Source organism: Polypterus senegalus, chromosome 6, assembly GCF_016835505.1.
Source record: "Polypterus senegalus isolate Bchr_013 chromosome 6, ASM1683550v1, whole genome shotgun sequence".
In the NCBI taxonomy this organism is placed as follows: Eukaryota; Metazoa; Chordata; class Cladistia; order Polypteriformes; family Polypteridae; genus Polypterus; species Polypterus senegalus.
In genome coordinates this window covers 83,899,146-83,918,164 of record NC_053159.1, presented here as the reverse complement: position 1 = coordinate 83,918,164, position 19,019 = coordinate 83,899,146, and the positions used below count along the sequence as shown (strand labels likewise).

Sequence of the window (19,019 nt, the reverse complement as noted above, 5' to 3'; positions counted from 1 at the left end):
ACATTTTAACCTTTCTTCACATTACATGCTGGTGATACACACACTGTGTTTAAGGGGAAAAAAATTATTTCTCAGACCAGAGCGATAGTCTTAGCCGTTCATGGCCACCCCAAGGTTCAGGTGGGCATTTGGTATATTAGCCTTCAGCATTTATACAGGTTCTTAATTTTTGCTTAATGTTTTATATCTTAAACTTGTCTCTGCTATTAATTTTCTTCATTGATCCTTGTTACTAATTCCTGCCTATTGGATTATGTTTATCATTAATTAATTCAATCACGTGCAGTGTTACTGCTGTAATTTTCTATTTTATTTTTTGAGTAGCAGAAAACATGGATTCACCCATATTTGATCATTCTCTGATCAACAAGAAATTATGGCAAAATACTTTCCTTCACATATTTTATAAAGTTTACTTCATTTAAAACTTATAGTATTTTGATTAATTTTTAATGAAAGCAAATATGCTCTCTGACAAAATAAATTTCTTTACTCAGGAGTGGTAGTGCATTTTGCATTAAAATAATCATTGGGAGATCACTATAACCAGGTATGCAAATAAGTAGGTTTTGCATAACTGTTACGTCCAGAAGACTAAAGTTGTGCTAACCATATTTATCTTAAAAAGAAAGTAATCTTGTTAATCTCAGGATTATTGGTGTGCTTTAACAGAAGCAGAAGCATCTAGAGGGTGCCATATTCCCAAACAGAGCTAGATGCATGTCTCTCCAGTGGTGGTTTGTAAGAGTAATGAATATGTAAACCTAATAATTAACATACCTATACACTCAAGACAGTTCATGGCAGTTTTAATGCTAATTGAACCAGTGTTTCTTGGTTCAGCTTTCTTTTTTGTCGCAGAAAGGGAAGATAAACAATATGGCAGATGTGGTTTCTTTGGCCTCCTACAGTCATACCCAGCCTAACTTCTGTTTTTTTCCCTTGAAATTTCTGAATTTTTACATTTTTGTGTTAAGCTTCGACCTCAAATAGTAAACCTAAAATATACAAATACATGTGCGTCTACAAATATATATTTTTATATGATACCATACATCATGAAAGGCAGCATAAAGTTAATAACTACTAGGTTTGTTCTGTCAGTGAAGGCAATGAAAGAATGTTAACTTGGTCTGTTGTGCAAGTGCATTTGAGTTTTTTGTTGCCAAAAAAGTTATATATTGAAGTAAAAGATCAAAAGAAGGATGAAGCCAAAATACTTAGCTACCTTTATTAAAATTAAACCTGGCTTTTATTATATATTTTTTTAAGAAAAATCCCTAGTGAATGTTTTTTTAATACATTTTTTAAACAGAAAATATGATGTAATATCTTTTTACATTACCTTTTGATCACTCTCCAAAAGTCATTCACCCAATGATCTTTGACCCCTTTTCTGCATTTCCTTTTCACTTTTCGTAGGTTTTGGCTACCTGACGAAACAACTAATGGGACTGGCTGGGGGCCGTGTGGTGCTGGCTTTAGAAGGGGGTCACGACCTCACTGCCATTTGTGATGCCTCTGAAGCATGTGTTTCTGCTTTACTGGGAAACGAGGTAAGAATCAAAAAACAAGAAAAAAATTAAACTAGCAGGTTCTGTACAAAGCATTGCATGCTGAGAATTTGACAGATAACTTCACTCATTCTGCCCTTTTAGTACCTGTCAACAAGATCTAAGCATACTCTTGCTGTTTTCCCCACTGTGAGGGGAAAAAAAACTAAAAACATGTTATTATTTTTATCAAGTGAGGGCCACTTATCCTTTTTGCATTACAAATAAAAAGGTGTGAGTGTTAGTCTCAGGTCCATTCGTTTTTGCTGTTAGTTTCCCACACAGTAAAAACTCTTCACTAATTCCTACATGTCACTTACAAACTGTGTTGTTTATATAATCCAAATGTTTAAGAAAAAGATTACAAATCCATGCAGGCTTTGTTTCTTATTTATTTTTATAACAATAGGTAGTTCAACCATTTAACCAAGTTCATCATTTGCTTTATTTTAGAATAATTTTAATACATTACTTTTATTTATTTATACAAGTTAAAAATGTATTATATATTATGGCTTATTTGATGTAATGGGCCTTTGTACTGAGGAAACTATAACAATCTGTCAGTTGTCATGTGTTAATGCTCTTCTTCTAAACATTAATTTAAATTTAGCATGAATCATCAAATATCATGCAAAAATAAACTCTTAAAAAATTTTAGATTTTGCATATTTGTAATGGAAATGTATCACCTCTTTATTCTCAGTACTAACAAAGTTCTAACATATCAATAAAAGTGTAAAATTAAAATAAGATCTCAGATTTGACAGTACAACTTGTGTTTTCATTTAGGGGAACTTCAATAGTAAACATTGTAATTTTGGCATTTTAAAGGCGCCAGCAGAAATTCTCTTTTAATGTATGTTCCACTGCATGCTGATTGCATGATGTTGGTTGTATACCAGTACCTACAGGTTATTCATTGGGTGCATGATATGAATCTCCCATTAGTTTTTGTTGACATCTCTAGTTACACATCACATGCTCACATACTCATGTATTCCATTTAGAGTGCCATTTCAGCTACATGCACATTAAAGTGGTTAACGCTCTACGTTTTTCTTAGTTTTAAAAACTGTTTTGGTAACCCATTCCAGGCTTAAATGCATCCATTATAGTTTTTTACAGATCTTGAGGAATATCTTTTGATGATGTCATTTGTAAAGATAAAGGGTTGGGACCTCCGTGGTATCTCATGTAACACCCAAAGGAAAAATAAAGCCATCAAAAAGTGGTTTATGCAGGTTCAAACTGATCTGGTCGAGGATCAAATAAACTAAGAAAATGTTGCTCCTAAAGTTGTAGAAGTGCCCTTTTCAGATATGGGTTTGAATGTGAATACCAAATTTTAGTGTCTTTGGTTCATAACTGTGTTATGAGGTGGAAGAGACATCATTGTTCTTCTGGGGGTTCCCGCTTCCAATCCATAAGCAATAATGTTGTGAAGGAGTCAGAAACCATGTTTACTCATTCACCTTTCCCATTGTTCTGAATTCATCAGAGCCCTGACAATATTCCCCAATCGTGCGTATCCAACACATTACCTAACTTTTAAAATCTGTTCTCTCTTGAGAACTGCAATGAGTTGAAAAAAAATCAAAAGTTTGTGATGTTCTTTAAAGGCACAGTTTGCTGTATCAGCTATGGCTGTTACACAGCCAGTTGTAAATGTACTTTTTTTTTTTTTTAAAGTAGTTGCATTTTACTGCAAAAATAATCACAAAATATTTCATCAGTTGGACCTGCAATGAGATCTGATGAAATTCAGTGATGTAAATTTGCCCAGAACACCCAATAGGGATCACGTTCCTTTCCAAAGACCATTAATTACACTGTAGCTGCGCTTTACTTGATAAATTAACAAGATTATTAGTTCTTCCTGATTGCAAGCAAAGTTGATGCAACAAAATCTGTACAATTTAACAGTCTTCATTTTTGCTATAAAATTATAAAATTCTTGGTATCTAGGATAAATGCTGCAATGAGAAATTCCATTTAGATGGGTAAGCCTCTGTGAATTACTTTATAACAGTTAGTATTGCCGACTCAGAACAGTTGGACCTGGGTTTCATTTGTTCTGTAGGCACTCCTGATTCTGTTTTCTCTTAGACAAATAAATGACACAGAGTTGGCTCTGTATGAGCTCTGTCTTTCTCTAAGAAGTATTAGCAGCTAGCCTAGTTTCCACACATTCACCACATTATAGATAAGATAAAAAAAAAGACTTGAAAAAAATGGAGAATCTTCTATTAACAGACACAGCAGTCAGGCAGGGTCGTGGCTAGGTCAGTGGCCAAGTAATACTGTTCCCTGCATTTACACTGTTCCCTGCATCATCCATCAAGATCTTTTCTGTTTGCTTCGGCGGCAAGCCGCAGCAGAGCTGTGTGCCTGCTGTTGCCCCTGCAATTAATAAACAAGTCTTCCACATACACGGTGATCGCACTTTGGGACGCTCTTCGCCGTGTTGTCCAGTTGGGGGAGGTCCCAAGAGAGTTTAGGAACCTCACATTTTCTTGAATGAGTGCCACATTAATAGAAATGTTTCTTGAACGAGCATCACTGAACCACATAAAAACTGCTTTTTTGACGTCTTCAAATGCAGCAGTTCACATACGTTTGCAACCTGAGATTTTTCTTCTTTTTTTGCTCAGTCTTTTAAGAAAGTTGACAGTGTCGATGGCGAAATTCCGAATTGACTGGCAACGTCTTTTTTCTTTTTGCTGCAATCGAGAGCCACAAAAATTTAAAGTTTTTTTTTTTTTCTAATTTGCACTGTTGTCATTTTTTCATGTCTGCCATTTCTATAGGATGTTTTTCAAATGTTGACGAGCAATAAGCAAAAGGTATCACTGAAAACCACACAAAAAACAAACACAGAAAAAAACAGTATGAGGAAAGGTCGAAGGGAAAAAAATGACAGTGTATCTGTTCAAGAATTGTTGTGCACAACTGAGCTGCGACCACAGAATTAACTGCTCTGTGGATGATTCACTCAGGCATTTCAAGGTCTTTTGGGCACTTTGGTTGTAATGAAAGTATCTGCTGAATATATTTTGTAGTTAATGCGATTTCTATAGACTCTGACATATGGGGAAACTGTCGGGACCATAAAAATACTTCGTTGTAAAGATATTCGTTGTAACAGAATTTTACCTGTACTTAATACAGTAGTGAATCTTCCCAAGAGAAGCCATCCTGCCAAAATTCCTCAAAGGACACAGCATAAAATCATCTTGGATGGCACAGATTTTTTGGGTGACAAACACTTAAAGCAACTTGTCTGTATCACTTTATTGTGGCAATTGCATGTTGGTTAGTAGGTGAAAGTAAGAATTTCATTGTACTCTGTACATGCAACAGTAATGACATAACCCTAAAAAAGAAAAATCCAAAAAACTGCAGTCTTTTCTTTTCCCAGCAAATATCAGTGCTCCTGACTTCACAATCAGAGAGACAGTGGATAAAAATAGACTTCACTCTACAGTTTCAAGCAGATAGCTTGACAAACCAAAAGGAACATAAAAACCTGTCTCTTGTTCCAGGAAGCACGCCAGTGTTCCACATGCATTCTGGGAAATGGACAGATGACACAAAAGTGAAACATTTTGCACAGCGTAGATCCAATTATGTCGAAAGGAAAGCAAATACAGCACTCCACAGTTAAAGCATCATACCAGCAATTAAACATGGTAGTAGTAGTGATGGTGTTTAGATAATTTACTACCACTGAACCTGAAAGACTTACTGTAACTGAAATAACTATGAATTCAGCACTGTATAATAAAATTCTTGAGAATGTCTGGTTATCTGTCCATGAATTGAAGCCCCAGCGTATCTTAATCATAATGCTACATGATAAAACCAAAAGCACAAAAGCAAGTCCACATCAGAAAAACTGTAAAGAAATTAAATTAAACCTTTGAACGAACCTAGTCAAAGTCCAGACCTAAGCTAGTAGAGATTTTGTGGTATTTGGACTGCAGGAAAGCTTAGGTCATGGAAAAATACAGTGTGAGAAAGGAAAGACAATTCACTCACTATAAAGAGAACATCCAGACCTAAATTTAGATCTGGTTGTAATGTTAAGACACATAAAAATACAGATCTGCTCCACAACAGCATCCTGTTTTTAATCTTATATACACATCTCAGTACATGTGAATATATTTGTACTCCCATGTTTATCACACATAGCCTGCTTGTCAGTACTGAATTACTTTCTATTATGCTGCTTTTGGGTTGGGTGTCCCAGTGAACATATGCTTAGCATAATGCCTCTGTTTTTGTTCATCTGCTTCCATGTAGTCATTCATAGCAGGGCAAATGTAAATGGTAATCTTCCATGAAGCAGACAGGCATGCCACACAAGATGAATGACATAAAATACAAACAGTGATATGAATCATTAAGCATATTATTAATAATTTAGAGAGACTTAAAATAGAATAATGCATTTCTCATTTATGGATTATTTTCATATTTATCATTTTAGGAAACTGTAGTAAAAAGCAACTTTTAAAATATAAAACAATTAGGCTGCAGGTTTAAATCTCACAGCTGGTCTACTATGTGAAGCTATCACTTGCCTGTCTTCAAACTGCACGATAAAATATTTTGGTTTAAAATATTTGGTTTGCCCTGTAAATGCAATAGTATAAGAACATTTGATTAAGATACAGAAGTTATATTTTGATGTAACTTTTATTTTAAATCAGTTTTTCCACATGTTACAGTATACATAATGCATCATTTCCATATACCATAGAATACTATGACTTTCTTGTTAGAGACAACTTAAGGGAAGATGCAAGTCATCCATTTGTATACTAATACCCATTTTCATCTGTTTTCACTGACATCTCTAAAGCCAATTATAATGTTGAAGAAAATACTCCAGACCTCCCCCTTTATTTGTATTATAAAACCACAGTAGATCACGAAATATCAAGGGATTCCTTCACCTCTTTTAAGGTCTATATAAATCAACTTTAAAAAGCTGTTTTCCTTTAGATGCAGTGAGCTAAGCACACAGGGATTAAAGGTAGTACTTGTTTATTAAGTGAGCAAGCTAGTGCAACTACAAATCTGAACTGTAGGTCAGTTTCAATGTATAAATATGAATTGAATCAGTATTATCACATGTGGTGTACTGTTGTAACAAGTTTAAAAAAAGCAGTCATCAATAATCTAGTTCCCCACAAAAGATCTTATTTTGTTTCTTCATATTATTAAAAGATTATTTGAAAAAATATTGGGTTCCCAGAATGCTGACTTCTGAAATGAAGCATCAGTGTGTCCAGTGCTCTGAGGAATCTTGAGCTAATGAATTATGGACTGGGAAAATTTTTGAAAGTATTTCAAAACTCATTATTGTCATACACAAAGAGTGCAGTGAAATTCTTACTTGCATGTGCTAATCAACAAGCAACATGTCACCACTCTCTAGCACCATAAGTAGCTGGGTATATAACTTTCTTATGTGAAAATGTATATCTTTGGTTTGGTAGGTACAAGCAGAAGTCAGCCTATTTAGTTTGGTCACATAATTAAACAGTTAACATGGACAGTAACAGAAACATAACATGCTGACTATAAATCTGACCAGCAGCTGTTCATACTTCAACAGCCAGGCAGGTGCAGCCACGGATCGTTAAGGTTTACAGGGAAGAACCTGTATGCCGCCATTCACAGTCACTGACGGGCTAACTCCTTTTACATATGCAAGTGTGCTCTACTGTGGCTTAAAACCAATAAAAACAAAGTCTGGAAAATTGCCACAATGTAACGCAGAGAAATATTGAGCATCTACTAGAATGATTACATTCTAAAAGATGTTTATCCACCTGTATCTGCCCAGCCTCAGGTCATTTTTCATGAGCTCTTCCTTGTTCTCCTGACTACCTAAAGATAGATCATTAAATAAAGTGTAAAATTCCTTTAAACAAAACATTTTTTACTACCATAAACCTGCCAACTCAGATGACAAAGTAGTTTGAATGTTTTATACGGTATATATCATATAAGCAAACAGTAGTGTTTATCATCTATTAAGTTTCATCTTATATTGTGTATATAGAAGATTCTGTTTGTAAATCTCTGATTTTTGAACACACTTTATCCGAAAAAGGATCACTAACAGTAAGAGCCTTATATTGATAGCATAACATTCGTAAACCCAGTTCATGTTCTCCAGGTCAAAAGATAGGGAACATTGCAGTGGTCAGCTTAGAGTCCCAAACTCATCTGAGCAGGATATCTTAGGGATGGATGGTAATTTAGAGTAGTTCAACTTTAAAAATGTTTTTAATGAAAAATCAGTATTCATTTCTTGATCAGAACTCTTCACGTAGCAAGAATTTTTACTGGATTCTTCATTGTTTTTTATTAGTATATTGCTTCTTTTCCTATCAACTATCATGTTAAAAAAATTAATAATTTTTTTATCCCCATGTGTCATAGCTGTGAGTAAAAGAAGAAAGCTGAGGCACAAACCATTAGGCAAATGACAAATATCTTTGACTTTTTTGTATGAACCACATGTGGACCAGTATAAAAATTTCACTATTTTATTATTTATTTCTAAGTTCAGTATTGAAAGGTGAAAACCTTTCATACCACCCCCTCTCCCCATAATAAATCATTGTACATTATTACAAGAATATTTCAATGTGTCAGAGCCCCTGTGTATTTTTTCTGATTTCCTATGCCAAGTTAGTCAAACATTGGAGGCATGACATAGGCTTGTTTAGTTTACATTGGCATATGTGGAACAGCAAGCTTATAGTACCTGCTTTAGTTGGAATATTGCCTGTCATGTGATACGAGCAGAGTAGGAAATTTGATATTCAACTCCTGCCTGCCTGCTGGTTTGATCAGAGGGAAGAGAAAGGAATGTTGCTGGTGGAAATGAAGTGTACTCAGACATGCACACTCACCATCTGGAACTGTGTAGAAAGTCAAAAAACTGAATGTGTACTAAATCTATGGTGTGTGTCATTTCATGACTAGATATCAGAATTGTTCTCTTTATTTCAAGAAATAATTCCTATCAGGCATAATCTGTGTTGTAATTCATTTCAGCTTATTGCTTTTGAAATGTTACTTTACTATATGCAGCCACATTACCATAAAATGTTGCCCAACATTAAGTATGAAACCCAGAATTGCATATGTGGTCCCTTAGAAGAGTTATTTGTTCAGGATGAGAGACATCTGCATCTTAAATAACGCCTTGCACTTCTTATTTCTTCTAGTAGTGTTCTCATAGTGACAAACCCTTCAGCAATCCACAAAACAAACTTTAAGCACAGAATCAGTTTAAGCCTCATTTCTGTTTTCTTTTAAAGTGTAATTTTTTTATAAAAGAAAGGCAGAAAAGCAATGTGCAGTTACTGACTTTATTCTAGTTTTTCTCCTTGTAAATCCCCATCTAATAATCCAAGACTTTCAAAGGAAAAAGGCTATCTCTTTGAAGCATGCAATATTGTTTTATTGAATAAAGAGTAGGTGGATCAGGGTGGATGCCGGCAGTGGTTTTGATCGAGGTTTCTCTTCGTGCCACAGTGGGATTATAGTATCCCTCTCTGCAGATTTCAATTTTGGACTTAAGTCCATGTTTTTTTTTCTCTTTTCAGTTTGATTTAATTAAAATTAAACTTTCAAGTTACGCTGAATGTGCTCCACAAAAAAGAAAGTAATGTAATATTACAGGCATTTTTGTTTGATTTTGGGCAAGGAGGGGATTTTTGGGACAATTTTTTAATAATTGTTGATTTATGTGTCATATTTTAGCCGCATTGAAGAAATGAAAATCATTATAACCATTTTTGCTAATGTGCAGAGGAACTAGTGATACATTTTAGAAAAAATACCTGACCCACAGTGATGAAGAGCAAGAATTCAATTGTACGCTCACTGCAGTATAGGCCATGCTGTGAGATCTTTTCTTCACAGTCACAGAATTCTGTTGCAGAAGAAGTTCTCTGTAGATTTTTCTCATCACTTGAATGGATAGAAAAAAATAAAGCATAATTTTGTCATATGATAATGAGATTTATTTTCTTCTTAACATATGTTTTACCACTACTGGCCTAAACTCTTATAATACATTAAATGTGCTATATAAATATTTTTGCAATTAGTATTGTTTTTGAAATCTTCTTTGAACTATGATTAGCTTGTACAGTAAATTAACTCTTTTTTTAGTTTAGAATGTTACAGGTATCCTTGACTTTTATTCTGATTACGATAATTATTATATTATCATTTCTTCTGCATACAAACATAAATTAAATGCATTAATATATATTTTCAAAGAAATGCTTCCTTTAATTTTCTTTTTAACCACTGTACTACTAAATAAAGTATAATAAAACATAGAAAAACATTAAGAAGCTGTTCTTTTTCATAAGTTATTATTTTAATCACTTCTTAAGCACTTTTATTTTACCAACTGGTATTACTGCACTTTTTTGTTCAGTTCCAGTTTTCCAGTTAATCACAAATATGTTAACTTATATGTTCCTACCGGTTTAATTTAAGAAGAGGTTAAAAAAAGGAGACAATGATCAACACAAATGCCCAGAATATGTAATACCATCCACAAAAACAATACATACTGTCATATGAAAACATTTTGGAAACCCTCTTAACTCTTTGGATTTTTGTTTATCATTGGCTGAGCTTTCAAAGTAGCAACTTTCCTTTTAGTATATGACATGCCTTATGGAAACAGTAGTATTTCAGCAGTGACATTAAGTTTATTGGATTAACAGAAAATATGTATCATAACAAAATTAGAGAGGTGCATATATTTGGGCACCCCAACAGAGATATTACATCAATACTTAGTTCACCCTCTTTTTGCAAATATAACAGCCTCTAGACGCCTCCTATAGCCTTTGATGAGTGTCTGGATTCGGGATGGAAGTATTTTTGACCATTCCTCCATATAAAATCTCTCCAGTTCAGTTAAATTTGATGCCTGTCAAGCATGGACAGCCTGCTTCAAATCATCCCGTAGCTTTTCGATGATTTTCAAGGCAGGGGACTGTGATGGCCATTCCAGAACATTGTACTTCTCCCTCTGCATGAATGCCTTTATAGATTTCGAACGGTGTTTTGGGTCATTGTCTTGTTGGAATATCCAACCTCTGCATAACTTCAACTTTGTGACTGATGCTTGAACATTATCCTGAAGAATTTTCTGATATTGGGTTGAATTCATCCGACCCTCGACTTTCCCTGAACTAGACACACAGCCCCACAGCATGATGGAACCTCCACCAAATTTGACAGTAGGTAGCAGGTGTTTTTCTTGGAGTGCAGTGTTCATCCACCATGGAAGACGCTTTTTATTATGACCAAATAATTTTTGTCTCATCAGTCCAAAGCACTTTGTTGCAAAATTAATCTGGCTTGTCTAAATGAGCATTTGCATACAACAAGCAACTCTGTTTGTGGCATGAATGCAGAAAGGGCTTTTTTCTCATCACCCTGTCATAAAGATGTTCTTTGTGCAAATTGCGCTGAATTGTAGAACGATGTACAGATAGACCATCTGCAGCAAGATGTTCTTGCAGGTCTTTGGAGGTGATCTGTGGGTTGTCTGTAACCATTCTCACAGTCCTGCCCATATGCCACTCCTGTATTTTTCTTGGCCTGCCAGACCTGGGTGTGACAGCAACTGTGCCTGTGGCCTTCCATTTCCTGATTCCATTCCTTACAGTTGAAACTGACAGTTTAAACCTCTGAGATAGCTTTTTGTAGCTTTCCCCTAAACCATGATACTGAACAATCTTTGTTTTCAGATCTTTTGAGAGTTGCTTTGAGGATCCCATGCTGTCACTGTTCATAGGAGAGCCAAAGGGAAGCACAACTTGCAATTGACCTCCTTAAATGCCTTTTCTCATGATTGGACGCACCTGTTTATGAAGTTCAAAGCTTAACGAGCTAATCCAGCCAATTTGGTTTTGAAAGTAATCAGTATTGAGCAGTTACATGCATTCAAATCAGCAAAATTACAAGGGTACCCAAATTTTTGCACAGCCAGTTTTTCACATTTGATTTAATTTAATACAACTAAATACTGCTTCACCCAAAATCTTTGTTCGGACTCAGATGTTCGTAGGAAATGAAAGACATACCACTGTTATCTTTTTTGTTGAAAGTAGAGTAAACTATTATGCAGGCTGAGAGGGGTTCCCAAACATTTTCATATGACTGTAGCAGAATGGACACAACATGGTAAAAAAGTGTAGTCAGCCATTCCAGTAAGAGTCATGTTGAGCACTGATCACTCAAGGTTATGTAATCCAAAGAAACTAAAGCAGCTAGTTGTCTTGATTGTAATATTGACTGTTGTATTGCTCTTGAGAAGTCAAAGCAGCTAAATTACTGTAGACTACAATCAACAATGCCATTTCCTATCTGAGCATGCAACTTTGTCTTCCATTTTATCATGATTGTTTTTTTACCTTTTGTTGTAAAAGTGATCCATTTTCAGACCATTTTGTATATTCAATAATGTTCAATAATGTATACCTAAGCATTTGAAATTATAAATATGAAATACCTGATAATCATCATAAGTGCCAATATTATCTTGGGTGTGTTCATCTTGTTTTGCACATTCTTTCACAGACATTCACTAGGCATATACTTGGTTGTATTACTTTTTTCACCTAATAAAAGTACTGATTGATTCAGTCTTTGTGAATTGGTTTTAAAAACCCTGTGAAAGCTTGTATCTGAATGTTGTTTTCTCTTTTTTAATTCACTTTTTAATATTTTATCAGGACTAACACGTTTGTTAAGGAAGGAACCTCAGGGGTTCAACATTTCATTAGTATTAGAATGAGTGCTTCAGATCATCTCATATCTGCCGCAGGACTTTATATTAAAAGTGAAGTTTGGCTTAAAACTGAGAGCATATGCAATTAAATGAGCATAAAGGAGGAAAAAAGGGAATCTGGATTCCTCAAGCAGAAAAACATAATTGTATTAAAACATGTATTTGTTGTATTCCTGTGTAAAAAGCATTGCATTTAGTAACTTGAGAAGTCTTATTTGTGTAGTAATAGAAGGAAGAGAAAAAATATTCCATTTACTTGTGCTTGACACTACGCATCCATTTATATTCTAAACTAATGATGTTTGTATTTTGCTGAAAGCAGGTCATGAGTGTAAATACCATTAGTTTCTCTCCCAAAATCAAATATATAATCTTTAATTGCTTGTCTGTGCCTAAAATATTCCCTTAAATCGTTCTGTTGCAGTATTTCTGTATTATAACTGAATGTTCTTAGAAAGTTGCAGATCTCTTTACCTAATGTATTTTATATATCTTTTATTGATTTGTGAAGTGATTGTACCAATTAGTAATGCCCCTTCAGGTTTTCATATTTTCATCATGGAATGAACATGCTGAACATTTACAGAATAAATATTTTACTTTGAATCTGATGAGGATGATCAAAGAAGCATAATACAATAAAGTATGCTCTAAAAACGACAGTCTGAAGGTAGCAGTGCAAGGACTTCCTAAATATATTTTCTTTTTCTTTTTTATTAGCTTGATCCTCTACCACAGGATTTGTTACAGCAAAGACCCAACCTAAATGCTGTTCAATCCATGGAAAAAGTTATTGAGATCCAGAGTAAGTCACCTGTATATTCATTTTCTGTTCATTAATATTGTTTATGCTTTGTTGGGGATATACTGTAGTGAAACTGATGAGTGAAGTGGCTAAGGCTGGTAAGCCCTTTTTGGTTTTGTTAACGAAAAGGTCCTAGAACCTTCAAGCACTCTAGAGACTACAGGCTAGATATGGAATGCCAAACATTAATCCTCTGCTTAGCAGATATTTCTTAATTTTCATCTTTGAATGCTTGGATGCTTTAAGATACTCCTTCCCTATTTCTTGTCCAAGAAACATTTCAACTTTTTTTCTGTTTTGGATTATAGTTACTACTTTAATTTGAACCTCTTTCTGAACATAAACGATTGTTGACATAAGCTATTTTTTTCCATCCATATGGAGAATTAGAGAGAGAGAGAGAGAGAACATTGGAGCCAGCAATGAACATTAATATACATATATAGGGTGGTCCAGATCTAATTATGCAATTTTCATTATGTTATAAGTTATTAAGTTTATTACATAGAAAATCACCACAAAAATCCCAGACCATCGAGAAGTGTGCGAACTGACGACATGAAGAATCGTCTTCGCGCCAAACTGGAATCGTCCCTGAATAAATCAAAGTCATCCAGACGATCTGGATCTGAATAATTAGATCTGGACCACCCTATACATACACACACTCAATAGATCTAATTAAACATTAAATGGATGTTTCTTTTTAGGTTAGGTTTACTGCTTAAAATAATTACTAAGCTTGCTCATATAGGTTCATGTTTTCAGTAAGAAAATCTTCCCAGTGACATAACTATATCTATATATTGTATGTAATTATTAGTAAATGAGTATATTTTTTGCTTTACAAACCACCCAACTCAGCTTAAAAAACTTTCCAGAAGTTTCATAAATTAATTGAGCTTCCTTGCTTTATTTTTTTAAACTGTAAATAGCAAAAAGCATTTATATGTCCATTATGTATTTTCCTGATCCATTCAATCTAATAATACATAACTACAGGTAGCTAAAGCCTGTCCAAGCAATCAGACCCGAGACAGGGATGTTCTAAGACATTTAATACAATTTTAATAGGAAAATAAAACTCAGCCATCTCTTTAATTTTATTTTTTATACAGGAAAACCACTGTATTGTAGCTGCATCCTAGTCAGCATTCTCTGTACACAAAATCTTTTACAAGAAAAGGTGTAACTCAGTAACAGTGGATTTGGCAAAAGGTCTCAAGATTACCAGACTTTATCCATAAATTTTCTTTGTGAACAAAACAACAAAAGTATTTTCAAATTTGTTCATAATTTTAAAGAATACTAGAAGACCTAAATGTTATTTTACATCTGTTGAATGCTTGCATGATAAATAAATATCATACAGTAGCTTTAATAGTACCAAGGCTGACATTCCGGTTACACTTCCCTTGGTAAGTAAAAGTAAATTCTCTGTAAAATCCCAAAGAATATTGGCACCTTTGGTAAATAAAAGTAAAATGGGCTATGAAAAAATGTCTTATTATTTATCTTCTTGATGGTTCATTCGAAATATTAACAAAATATCAACCTTTAATTGAAGGAAATTAATTGAAAGGATAAACAAATTCTTAAGATAAAAAACTGAATATCCTTAGAGATCATTGTCACAATTATTTGCACACTTTCATTTAACTACTAGTTTCTGCAGGCTCCCCACTTACCATGATAACAGATCTAAGTATTATTCACTAATGCTTAATGAGGCTGGAGAACACACGTCAAGGGATCTGAGATCATTCCTCCTCAAAGAGTCTCTCTAGATGCTTCAGATTGTGAGGTCCGTGCTTGCAGACTCTCCTGTTCATTTCATACCAGCGGTTTTTAATGGGGTTTAGGTCAGAAGAATGAGAGGACTATGGCAAAAACTTGATTAATTGGTCACTGAACCATTTTTGTGTTGATTTTGAGGTGCACTTTGGTACACTGTACTGATGGAAGATACAGCCATGACCCTATTTAAGTTTCTTCCCAGAGACAATCGAGTTTTGACGTAATATCTGCTGATACTTGATAGAATCCATGATACCATGTACAGCATCCTACCAACTTTTTCAGGGCCTTTGTCAGATAAACGGCCCCACAACATCAAAAATTCACTACCATACTTCACAGTGAGGGTGAGGTTCTTCTCTCTATGCCCATCATTCCCTCTGTGCCAAATCCACCTGTTATGTTTGTTGCCTAAAAGCTCTTTTTTCTTTTATCTGATCATATAACCTGATCTCATTGAATGTTCCAGTAAGGTTTGGAAAACTGTGGATGCTAAAGTTTGTTTGATAACAGCAGAGGCTTTTTCAGGGAACCCTCCCAAACAACTTGTGGTTCTATGGGTGATACACTGGTCATAGTTTTGGAGACTTTCTAACCCCAAGACCCATCTAATGGTTAAGGTCCCTCAGCTATGGTCCTTGGAGATTCTTTGTTCGCTTGAGCCATCCTCACTCTATGTGGGGTCAACAGAGACACATGTCCACTTCCAGGCTGATTTTTTACATCTCCAGTTGCTTTAAAATTGTTTGTTATAGTGGAAATGGGCATTTACAACTGTTTAGCTATTTTATAATAGCCATTTACTGATTGTGCAGCTCAACAACCTTTTGTCATACATCATTTTTGTGTTCTTGGGTCTTTCCTGTAGTGATGGATAACTAAGGAAATGTGGCCTATGTATCACCAAATACTTAGTGGAATTCATGGCTGTCCACTCAAGTGTTCTTAATCACTCAAATGAACTTTAAAAACCATAAAATATGAATAGTTCTAGGCTTTCACAGTGACCTAAATCATTTTAATTTAGTTTGTCTTTCCAGATTCTTTTAAGTAATCTTGTTATTTCCCAGGATTCAAAACAAATGAATTGTCCTTATAGTTTGTCCTTAATTATTCAAAAATATTTAGTAAATCTCTTGTGTTCAAGAGTTTTAGTATATAGATGTGTAGTCTGTTACTGTTACAATTAAGACATTGTTAGAAAAAAGTATTTTTAGGGTGTTTTGAAGTCCATAGATCATTTCTGGATATGTGTTTTCTTCATTATATATCTGAAAAAAAATATATTTTATAATTATAATATTTATGTTGTACAGCAACGGTATTTTGCTTCTGTTTATGAGAGCTTCCATTTTGTTAGTGCACTCCTAGTTGCTAGGGGGCATTTTCCCAGAATTCTTGTCAGGTGATGTCATCAACACAACACAGTGAGACCAAATTGAAATATTAAAACTATATGAATGTTTTTTGACTGCCATTTCTGGTTAGCTTTTTGGCTTTGACGGTTGTCTGATTACAACTATTTTGCTTGACATTTTGACCTATGATCCTTCTCCTGACCTTTATGTGCCAGATTTGTTTAGCAGGGAAATGTCCAGCTAAAAAACCAAGTGGACTTTCCTATACTGTTAACCCATCCGAACTGTTAGCCCTTCAGTCTGGTATTAAGTAGTAAACACTTTATTTTACCTCTGCCTTTTTGCTGTAGCAGTACAGCTTCATTTTTAGTAAATAAAGATGAGGAGTTAATTTCCAATAAACTAATATTGCAGCAAGTACTGTAACAAGCCCTATAGATTAACTGAAAATGTGTTACTGCTCATAAACATGCAGCCATTCACAATTAGCAATAGTGTGTTATTTTACAATATGTTTTCTGCAAGGGATCAAGCTGTATCTGAAATTTTCAGAAATGTGACTGCACTAGCTTGAAAACTAACTGGTGGAGCAGTGCAAGCTTGTAGTGGCACGTGGAACACTTCAGCTGCTACCAGAAAATATTTTTTTTCAAATCCCATTCATAGCTAAGTAGTCATCTTTTTTTAAATTCTAGAATTGAAGTTATACACCTTTTAGCCATTGATTTTAATCTCTTATTTTTCTGTAGCTTTTCAACATGATGCATATTTTTTAAGTTTACATACACGTGGAGAAAATGCAAAGTTTTGGTAGTAGACAATAAAACAGTAATATACAATAATACATTTTATATAATTGTGCCATTTCAAGAAATTCAAAAGCACACTGTTATAGAATCATGAAATACGTAACAGTGGATGGTGGTGACACTGTAGCTAAATACCCTATGAAAATGTTTACAAATGAATTCCTTCACCTTCTTCAATATATATGCATCAAAATCCATAACTTACAATAGATGAATTATCCTTTTAACGTGCATGATTTGGTATTATATGTATGATATACAGTATATTTACTTTGTACTTCATTAATCTTACTGTATAATGTTTTATCATTTTCTAATACAGTGGGATGCAAAAGTTTGGGCAACCTTGTTAATGGTCATTATTTTCCTGTATAAATCGTTGGTTGTTACGATAAAAAATGTCAGTTAAATATATCATATAGGAGACACACACAGTGATATTTTAGAAGTGAAATGAAGTTTATTGGATTTACAGAAAGTGTGCAATAATTGTTCAAACAAAATCAGGCAGGTGCATAAATTTGGGCACCACAAAAAAGAAATGAAATCAATATTTAGTAGATCCGCCTTTTGCAGAAATTACAGCCTCTAAACGCTTCCTGTAGGTTCCAATGAGAGTCTGGATTGTGGTTGAAGGTATTTTGGACCATTCCTCTTTACAAAACATCTCTAGTTCATTCAGGTTTGATGGCTTCTGAGCATGGACAGCTCTCTTTAACTCACACCACAGATTTTCAATTATATTCAGGTCTGGGGACTGAGATGGCCATTCCAGAACGTTGTACTTGTTCCTCTGAATGAATGCCTTAGTGGATTTTGAGCAGTGTTTCGGTCGTTGTCTTGTTGAAAGATCCAGCCCCGGCGCAGCTTCAGCTTTGTCACTGATTCCTGGACATTGGTCTCCAGAATCTGCTGATACTGAGTGGAATCCATGTGTCCCTCAACTTTGACAAGATTCCCAGTCCCTGCACTGGCCACACAGCCCCACAGCATGATGGAACCACCACCATATTTTACTGTAGGTAGCAGGTGTTTTTCTTGGAATGCTGTGTTCTTTTTCCTCCATGCATAACGCCCCTTGTTATGCCCAAATAACTCAATTTTAGTTTCATAAGTTTTACAGCACCTTATTCCAAAATGAAGCTGGCTTCTCCAAATGTGCTTGAGCATACCTCAAGCGGCTCTGTTTGTGCTGTGGGCGGAGAAAAGACTTCCTCTGCATCACTCTCGCATACAGCATCTCCTTGTGTAAAGTGCCAATGGTTGAACGATGCACAGTGACTCCATCTGCTGCAAGATGATGTTGTAGGTCTTTGGTGCTGTTCTGTGGGTTGACTCTGACTGTTCTCACCATTTGTCGTTTCTGTCTATCCGAAATCTTTCTTGGTCTGCCACTTCGAGCCTTAACTTGAACTGAGCCTGTAGTCTTCCATTTCCTCAATATGTTCCTAACTGTGGAAACAGACAGCTTAAATCTCTGGGACAGCTTTCTGTATCCTTCCCCTGAACCATGCTGGTGAATAATCTTTGTATTTAGGTCATTTGAGAGTTGTTTTGTGACCCCCATGTTGCTACTCTTCAGAGAAAATTAAAGGAGGAGGGAAACTTACAATTGACCCACATAAATACTCTTTCTCATTATAGGATTCACCTGTGTATGTAGGTCAGGGGTCACTGAGCTTACCAAGCCAATTTGAGTTCCAATAATTAGTTCTAAAAGTTTTGGAATCAATAAAATGTCAACGGTGCCCAAATTTATGCACCTGCATGATTTTGTTTGAACAATTATTGCATACTTTCTGTAAATCCAATAAACTTCATTTCACTTCTCAAATATCACTG

General features: G+C 34.9%; 1 protein-coding gene across 7 annotated transcripts in view; it reads left to right on the top strand.

The window, feature by feature from the left end:
* hdac4 (histone deacetylase 4) overlaps positions 1–19,019 on the top strand; it is a 532,842-nt gene that overhangs the window by 505,109 nt on the left and 8,714 nt on the right. For all 7 annotated transcript variants that reach the window (XM_039756441.1, XM_039756439.1, XM_039756440.1 and 4 more), the window contains 2 exons: positions 1,423–1,556; positions 13,129–13,213. In XM_039756441.1, the coding sequence (XP_039612375.1) occupies positions 1,423–1,556; positions 13,129–13,213 (219 nt within the window). The remainder of the gene's footprint in view (positions 1–1,422; positions 1,557–13,128; positions 13,214–19,019) is intronic.